Genomic DNA, 9,546 nt, shown 5'->3' with positions numbered 1-9,546 from the left:
CTGGACGGGTAAGGCGGCCGACACTGGAGTAAGATATTAGTGGCTCGTACAAACCCAGGGATAGCCATACTCTTTCAGGAAGCAGAATCAAAGACATACCGGGCGATGCTGCTCTGTTTTTTGTTGTTGTTGTTGTTTTGTTTTGTTTTGTTTTTTGAGAGCCCTTTATATCTGAGCTGACAGGTGAAAAGTTCCATCCACTCCAAGGGTGGGTCTTTCCTCTAAAGCCAATCACAGATAGGTGTGTGTGCCAGAGGTATGCCTTCTAGACGGGTCTTTAACCCATCAAGTTGACAGTCAGGACTAACCACCATGGTGCTGATAGCACTGTTGTTTGGGGGTTGGAGCATGAAAATATTCTAAAATTCATGAAAATATTCTAAAATCGATCGTGGTCATAGTTGGACAATTCTGAATATACAAGAAAGCACTCTGAGATTGTGTTAGGTAAGTGATATCTCAATGAAGCTAAAATAAAAGCAGACCAAAAAAAAAAATAACTATAACAACAACAAAAGAAATAAAACACCTTCTTGTCCTCATAATTCCAGATAAAGGATACTCAGCTTGTATACTCTTCTACATTTTCCTTAATATTCTGTGTTCTGTACAAGTTTAATGGGAAGTTTTGATTATGTTTAAAAAGTTAAAAGCTAAAAACTGTATGTATACAATGAAAACCAAAATTATATAAAAAAAGAAGGAAAAGAGACAAAAATAAATGAAAAAATATATATAAATGGAGATATGTAGGAATGTGCGAGGAGTAAAATGGTTGGGCACAACTGAACGCCTGGGGTCATTTTCTGTTTATGGCTGCTCTTAGAAACCTCTCAACACACTCTCCAGATACAGGCGACTCAACTGACTTTTCTCTCTCTTCCATTCTGTCCTTCCCTCCTCCTATTAAAAAACAAAACCAAAAACCAGACATTTATTTATTTGTATTTTATGTGTTGTGAGTGTTTGCTGGAATAGATAGAAATACATGTGTTCCTGGTGTCTATGGAGTCCAGATGAGGGCATCAGATCCCCTGGAACTAGAGCCACAGAGGGTTGTGAGCCATCATGTGGGTGTCAGGCCCTGAGCCTGAATCATCTTCAAGAGCAGCAAGTCTTCTTGACTGCTAAGAGAGCATCATCGAGAGCTGGAGTTTCAGAGAGTTGTGAGCCATCGTGTGGGAGCGAGGTGAACCTGGGTTCTCTGCAGCCATTGGTCTGAGCCTTTTCTCCAGCCTCTTTTGCTCTATTTTTGTTCATTTCAGCAAACCTATATTCCAGGCAACAATAGCCTGCAGGAATGCCCAGGTCTTTCCCACTTCAACTCACTCTTTCCTCCTCAGGGTAGGAGTTGCTCTCCTGTTGCTATCCCTTCTCACAACTGTCCTATTCTAAACTTCCCAGGTCTCCCTGAGAAGACAGCAAGTGAGTGAGCGTCTGAACGAATGGGCCGTCTTCAGCGAAAAGAACAAGGAACTGTGTGAGTGGCTCACCCAGATGGAGAGCAAAGTCTCTCAGAATGGAGACATCCTCATCGAAGAGATGATAGAAAAACTCAAGAAGGTGAGAAACCTGAGGCAGCCTGGGCTCCCTTCTTCCCCATACTTCTCCTGTGCTTTGAACATAACTCCCTATCTCCATCGCTTGCCCATCTGAGAACTGTATATTAAGTCTCGGCTTCATAACATACAACAGGCCTGTGTGGAAAGGCCAACTTTACGTGCAGAATTTACAGGGTGTGTTTAGTTTGCGAGGAAATCAACTCTCTGCTTTTTGTCCTGGAGGAATCATTTGCACACACCACTTTTCTCTCATTTTGATCCTGTGAGTCGGTTTGTAGAGAGAGACATCACTACAGAGGAATTCAAAGGAAAAATCCTTAGGGTGAATTAAACTGAAAATTTCCCCTAGAAAATATGATCTTTAGGCCACCAATAGGAATGAAGGCAATCTTGAGAGTGCTATATTCCTGTTATTTCAATTGTCTACACATTATTAGATTATTTTGTGGGTTCGTTTTGATCTAGGACATTTTCTGTCTATGCAGGGCACACTAAGCTGGCTCATAATTTTAAATATTTGTGTGAGTTTCAGTAAAGTTTCTACATTTTGGGGCAAATAATCATGTCAAAATATTGGTTTGTGTCTCTCGCTAACACATGTATGGTGCATTACTCAGGTTTACCTGTTCCCTATCTAGCTGAAGGAATAGCCTCATTGGGCTGCAAACTTCCCTGGAACATAGACGTTGCCTATCTTGTCCATTACTCTTGTCCCTATATCCTCAGCAGTGTCTGACTCCTAATAAACATACAGTTCATATTTCTTGAATTCAGAGATGTTGGCTTTATTCATTCTGAAGAGCCATACAGGGTTATTATTAGGAAAATTGATCGTTCTCAATGCACACACATACAGAGAAAAGAAAGCTAGGGCATAACATAGCATTGATGACTTTATTAATTTTCTATATAAAAATGAAAAATCTCATGAGTAATCCATTTGCTTATTTGATATCAAAACCCCTGATTTCTGAGCCAAGATAATACAGGTTTCATTGTAGCATCTGATAACAGTGAGGCTTTGCTCGTTGCTAGCAAAGAATGATAAAGGGGTTAAAGAAAGTTGTAGTAGGCAGGACTAATGTACTAGTTACCAGAATAAAATTTGCTAAAGAGAAACTCTTGGTTAGGTGTGTTTATATTCTCACTGCTTTTCACAATGAAATTCAGAATATATGTTTTGGGAATGGAAAAAAAACCCACCTAGAACAAAATACAGCTATAATTTATAATTTACTAAAACTGTAGTCTCTTGTATGGATGATTTTATTACAGTATTTGGTACAATGTTAGAGATAATCTTTGAGCAGGTTAACCCAGTGGTTTGGGCCTGTCATCTTAGTAACTTGTGAGCCTGAGGAAGAAATATCTCATGTGCAAGGTCTGCCTGGGCTACAAAGTGAGTGCAAGGCTAGCCCAGGCAACTTAGTAAGACCTACTCATAATAAAGTGTAAAACTAGGGAGAGAGGAGGGAGTGGTACTGAGAGCATAGTCTAGTAGAGTAGTGAAGTACATCCTAAATATACATGCAAACCCCCGGTTCAATCTCAGCAAAGCAAAGAAGGAAAAGTAACACTCTGAAATATTAATCCTACTCATTTATCTATAAAATACATTGTGGAATTAAAAAAGCCATCCCCATCTTGTCTTTCTTGTAAATGTGAAACATTGTTTGGTACTGAGAGTGTTTTCGACAGTGTAAGGAAAACAAAGTGACCAATTACTAGAGGCCAACTATTGCTGTCCTTTGGCATCGGCACAAGTAGTTTAATTTAAATGACAACCCGAGAGGGCAGTTTTACTATAAGTGCATTATAAAACTTAGAGTGGTTCTTTTAAAATCAACATTTCTCAGTAAAATCATCCTGATTCTGTGATAAAATGCTAAAAAATATAAATAAACACATCCAGTGTTTTGACTTTTGGAGCCCTGTGTATTGAAATAGCATGACAAAGTAGGAGGGATGGGGTCAAGGATTCCTAAGTGTGCCCAGGGCACTCGACTCTTAGGCAGAATGGAGCTTTACCTGCTATCTTCTTTCAAGCCCCCTTTCCTTAAATGCATGCTTTAGAGGGTATCCTAACTTTAGAGGAAGGGTTAAAATGCACACATAAAACTTATCTTCATGTAGTTTTTTATTCAGTTTTTTGTATGTGTGTCTTTATATGATGTACTTGCATGTGTGTATATGCATCTCTGCATGTAATTGACATACCTGTATGTGTATCATACGCTTATGGAGGCCAGAGGTCGAAGCTAGCATATCTCAGCTGAACCCCTTTGTAGAAATATCTTTTATTCACCCGATGTAATTGTTGTTCTGAAGTCTTACTGCATCTGTCTGCTAACCTAGGCCTAGTCTTGGAAGCCTCTAGCCTCCATACAATCTTATCTAGGCCTAGAATATTTTCAGGCTCTGAGACTTGCTGCTGAGTAACCTCACCCTTTCTTGTTCTTTCCTGAAGTCTAGCTGGCTGATTCAACTCAGCTGTTCTGACTCAAAACTTTTCTCCATGCTTCCTGATTCAATCTGGCTTCTCTCTCAGCATCTGGTGACTTGCTCAGCTTGGCCTTAAACTAACATTGTCAATCTAGTCTAATCTTCTGGCTCGTTCTCATTCTCTAGCTCATTCTGTCTTTACCTGTGTCTAGCTTGTTCTCTCTCTACAGCCTGTCTCTGTACAACTGTCCTGGTAAAGCTGCCCTCTTTCCTCTCTACATACCCGCTCAAGTAACTTCCCTTTCCTTTCTGTTCTCATGAGAGTTGGGCTTATCCTATTCTGTCAAATCTTTCTCTGATTCATCACTTCATCTGGCACTCAATTAGACGTCACTTTCAAACATGGCTGCTTCCTTCTACAAATTAACTTTACCTTCATTGTTTGAGATTAAAGGTATGTACTAAGGGTGAACAACACCACAACTAGAAACAGGTTTTGTTGTTGTTGTTGTTGTTGTTGTTGTTGTTGTTGTTGTTGTTTGGGTTTTTTGTTTGTTTTAGTAAATAACATAATCTCAGGGTTCACAGTGCGATCAAATATCCTGCGACACCCATAGCTCACATATTCAGCTAATCTAGCTACGCACTTGGCTCTAGATATCCTGTCCCTTCCTTAGTACTTAGGGATTACATGAAAGGTTTGCTGTTACATGGGTTCTAGGGAATCCAAACTCTGGATCTCACATTTATGCTTTACTTAAGGAGCCATCTTCTTCTTATTTTTCTGAGATACTATCTGCTGTGTAACAATGATGCAAAGTTGATTCGAAAACTGGATCTTTCTTACAGACCACAAACAGACCATATAACATACCTGTTATTGCTAACCAGCTTTTAGAAGGGGCTATCATAGAGACCAAATAAACCAAGGTGTGAGACCCACTAACTTGCTGAAATTAATGATTATTAGTCTTGAGAACTGGTTTGCCATTTTGTGTGGCAGAATATTCCTCTAAAATAAAGGAACTCAAAATATTCTGCACAAATAACATGACTGACATGTATAATGTCTCCATAGCTGACAGATGCATATAAGTAAACGCATATGTACACATTCATGTGTACACATTTATAATTATGGTACACACATGCATGCATATGTGTGCATGTGTCTCTTAAGCCTGGTGTTAGCTATTCGTTTCCTGATTGAGTCTATGAATGCCATAAATCATCTGCTTAGTGATTCCAGCAGTATGATTTTCAGGGCTAATTCTTCCAGGTCAAGGCTTTTGTGTCTATGCATATTCCTTTATTGGGTTTGATTCATTTCTTTTTGTAGTGCTAGAGCTTAAACTCCAGTCCTCATTAGTGCTAGGGAAGCCACCTATCCCTATCCCTGAGCCACTCCACTGAGCCACACTTTCTTTTATATATATCTTTGTTTTTTTGAGAAATGGTTTCACGCATCCCAAGATAGTCTCAAACTCACTATGCACATAAGAAAGATCTTGAACTCATGATTTTCCTGCCTATACCTCTCAAGTGCTAAGATTATAGCCATATGCCATCACACCAATCTGCTGCCCTTTAAAGTAAATAGAAAGTGCCTTACAGTTCCTTTCAGAAAATCTGTGTAATAATTGACTCTGGACTGCACGTTACCAGCAGCAATGGGCACTATTAATTCTTGTGCACATGTACTGATGCTCACATGCTGTTCCTCAGGCCCAAACTCTATCCAAACAGTAGAAACTGTAATTAGCACGTTTCCAGAGGTGCCAGATGAATGCATTAAAAGCATGCCCTCTGATCTCTGTGGTTGCTTTTATTATGCAGGATTATCAAGAGGAAATTGCTGTTGCCCAAGAGAACAAAATCCAGCTCCAGCAAATGGGAGAACGGCTCGCTAAAGCCAGCCACGAGAGCAAAGCCTCTGAGATTCAGTACAAGCTCAGGAAAGTGAACGACAGGTGGCAGCATCTCCTGGATCTCATTGCAGCTAGGTAAGAGGCACCAGGTGCAGTAGGAAACTTACAGGGGAAGATGGTATTGTTTATTTATTTTTGTTTTTGTTTTTTAGTTTATTTATTTAATTTTACATCCCAATCACTGTCACCCAGCCCCTTCACAGAGTCCCTCCCCCCCATCCCTCTCCCCTTCTCCTCTAAGAGGGTATCCCCCCCACCCCTGGACATCCCCATGCCTTGGCACATCAAGTCTCTGCAGTGTTAGGCACATCCTCTCCCTCTGAGGCCAGACAAGGAAGCCCAGTTAGGGGAACAGAATCTGCAGACAGGCAACAGCTTTAGGGACAGACCCTGCTCCAGTTGTTGGGGGACCCACTTGGAGGCTGAGCTGCATGGACATCTGCTACATATGTAGCAGGGGCCTCGGTCTAGCCTGTATATGCTCTTTGGTTGGTGGCTCAGTCTCTGAGAGCCCCCAAGGTTTTAGCTTAGTTGACTCTGTGGGTCTTCCTGTGGAGTTCCTATCCTCTCCAGTGCCTTCAATTCTTCTCCCCAACTCTTCCATAAAAGTCCCAGAGTTCCGTCCAATGTGTGGCTGTGGATATCTGCATCTGTTTCAGTCAGCTGCTGGGTGGAGCCTCTCAGAGGACAGTTATACTAGGCTCCTGTCTGCAAGCATAGCAGAGTATCATTAATAGTTTCAGGGATTGGTTCTTGCCCATGGGATGGATCTCAAGTTGAACCAGTTATTGGTTGCTCATTCCCTCAGTCTCTGCTTCATCTTTGTCCCTGTATTTTTTTTTTTTAAGACAGGACAAATTTTGAGTTAAAAGTTTTGTATATGGGTTGGTGTCCTTATCCTTACACTAGGGGTCCTGCATGGCTACAGGATATGGCCTCTTAAGGTTCTCTATCCCCACTGTAAATGAGTCTCAGTTAAGGTCATCCATATTGACTCCTGGGAGCCTCCCCCAATCCTGGGTCTCTGGGACTTCCTAGAGATCCCCTCTCCCGGAGCACAGCTGCAGATTTCTGTTCATTCTTCTTGCTCTCTGGAGAGGGGATGAGGAGGAGAATGGGGGGATGGGAGGAGTCAGGATCAGGTCTGCAGGGAGGATGTTAAAGCCCCTTTGTTCTCATTCATTTCAGCTAAAGCAGTGGTTCTCAGCCTTCCCAATGTAGTAATTGCCTTAGTTAGGGTTTTACTGTTGTGAACAGACACCATGATCAAGGCAACTCTTATAAAGACAAAATTTAATTGGGGGATGCCTTATAGGTTCAGAGGTTCAGTCCGTTATCATCAAAGTCCAGGCAGGCATGGTGCAGGAAGAGCTCTCTGAAGGTGGCTAGGAGAAGACTGACTTCCAGGCAGCTAGGGCGAGGGTCTTAAAGCTCACACCCACAGTGACACACCTACTCCAACAAGGCCACATATTCAAGCATATTCAAACCACTAGAGTGGTTCTTAGCCTTCCCAATGCTCCATCCCTTTAACACAGTTCCTTGAGTTGTGGTAACCAACTACCATGAAATTATTATTTTTTTTTTCTTAAGAAACTAGTGTAGTAAAAAAAAAAAAAATGCCATTATAAGGCTGTCTTTGAATGGACTGTCTGAAGCAGTAGTGCAAACAAAAAGGCATATATATCCTGAAAAAAAAAACATTTTAATGAGGTACAAAGAAATCACATCTCATTGGAATGTTAGTGACCTGTAAGGTTTTTTAAACAATGAGACAAAATAAAGAACCTCTTCTCTTTCTTCTGGAAGAATTTTGAGGTGAGAATACACTCATGGTTCTTGCATCAGAATGTCCACCCTTGTTTTCTGTTTCTGCTTATACACTGCTTCTGATGCTCAAGAAGGTTTTTTTTCCCTCAGGAACCAGAAATGCCTGGGATTCATTATCAAAGTAAGTAATCCATAGTCCAAATATGTGAAGGGAACACTTTTGTTGTTTCAGCGCATCTCAGAGAAAACCATCTCACTGATTTCTAAGGCATTCCCATCTAGTTCAATCTTCTTCAGGGTCTTACACTGGATAAAAGCAGAAGGAAGGTCCTCACTACTGGCACCAGTTATGCCACACTCTTCTAACCCAAGATCCTCTAAGTGGCAATTAGGATGTTTTATAGCATCACACAGCAGCTTTACACCAGTGTCTTCTAGCTTATTGTTTGAAACATGTAGGCTCTTTAGGTTCTGATTGTTTCTAAAGACTTCAGCCAGGTCCTGGCAGCCACTAGCGGTGATGAGACAATGTGTCATACTTAGTGATTTTAAGACACAGTCTGGGAGAGTCAGAGCCTTACAGAGAATCTTCAATCCTTTATCTTTCAGTCATTGAAGCTGATGTCTAGATCCTTAGAGTTTTGTTCTGCCTAAGAACATCAGAAAGGTAGTCCCAACATTGCTCACTGAGGGAGCAGTTGGCCAACATTAAGTACTCCAGAATACAGTCTTGGTGGCATAAAGCCTTGCACAGTGAAGACATCCCCTGGTTCAAGTAATTGGATGCCAAATTAAGATCCTTTAAGCTCTTGCTGTTCATCAGGGCAAAGGCAAAGTTCTTGCAGTCATCAGAAGAAAGATTACAATGTGCTAATACCAGTTTTTTCATGTTGCACTCTGCCTGAATTAAGATTTCACACAATAGTTTCACCTCACTGTGGGAGAGGAATGAGCGGTTGAGGTTCAAGTACTCTAAGCTGTAGTTCTGAATCAACTCAAAGAACATGTGCTCACCATTAAGGAAGTGCACATTATTTACCATAAGTCCTTTAAGGGTGAAGTTAGGGTACTTCAGATATTCATACAAGACCCGAAAGACTGTCTCATTGAAATGAGTGTCTTGCATGTGGAGTACCTTGATGTCTTTACTCGTTCTGAACACAGAGCACAAATGATTCCAACAGCAGAGTAGATTTTCCATATAACTTTTTTCTAGTTCTTCAGTCAGGACATTTTGGGTTGAAAAGGATAGTTTTTTCAGTGTAGAACAGTGTTTTAAGCAGTAGGCAGCAACAATAACATCAGAATAATCCTTAGTCACAAATCTAATCTGTTCCATACAGTTCATTGAGTGTACTAAGAAGGCTTCATCGTCCATCTCAAACAGACAGTAAAACAACTTCATGCCATCTATCTGTTCTTGAAGCTCTTCATTGCCACTTAAGACTTCCAGGCACTGATATAACTTATCCTTTATTTCCTGGGACAACTGGTAGCCAAAAAACACATCTAGTTTTTCTTGTTCTGATTTGTGTAAAAGGCCAAAGATGAAACAGCCCACAAAACCCCACTGTACTTTGACTTTCATTATAAATGTAAATATGAGTATCTCTATACTTTTAACATCCTGGCTAGGGTGGTCATTGTGGCTCTTTAGCAGATAAAAGATGGCAGCACAGACCTCCTGGACAGATGGGTGAAGGAATATGTAAAAGTTTTCAGATTCCTTGATCTTTCCAAGCATTCCAATGTCTAGCAATGTGGGGATGTCAGAGTCCATGATCCCATTTCTCCTGAGAGCCTCCTCATTAAACACAAATGTGTCAGTCCACATGCCCTCGGCA

The 9,546-nt window shown here is 40.9% G+C and overlaps 1 protein-coding gene and 1 pseudogene across 15 annotated transcripts in view; one reads left to right on the top strand and one right to left on the bottom strand.

The window, feature by feature from the left end:
* The window catches only part of Syne1 (spectrin repeat containing nuclear envelope protein 1), a 506,592-nt gene that overhangs the window by 445,805 nt on the left and 51,241 nt on the right, over positions 1–9,546 (top strand). For all 15 annotated transcript variants that reach the window (XM_031352591.1, XM_031352581.1, XM_031352598.1 and 12 more), the window contains 2 exons: positions 1,405–1,563; positions 5,841–6,007. In XM_031352591.1, coding sequence (XP_031208451.1) covers positions 1,405–1,563; positions 5,841–6,007 — 326 coding nt within the window. The remainder of the gene's footprint in view (positions 1–1,404; positions 1,564–5,840; positions 6,008–9,546) is intronic.
* The window catches only part of LOC116079030, a 7,112-nt pseudogene continuing 5,374 nt past the window's right edge, over positions 7,809–9,546 (bottom strand).

The sequence above is a fragment of the Mastomys coucha genome, unplaced genomic scaffold (genome assembly GCF_008632895.1).
Source record: "Mastomys coucha isolate ucsf_1 unplaced genomic scaffold, UCSF_Mcou_1 pScaffold5, whole genome shotgun sequence".
Lineage (NCBI taxonomy): Eukaryota > Metazoa > Chordata > Mammalia > Rodentia > Muridae > Mastomys > Mastomys coucha.
Note: the sequence above shows the minus strand (reverse complement) of the source record. Positions and strands in the feature narration are given on the sequence as shown.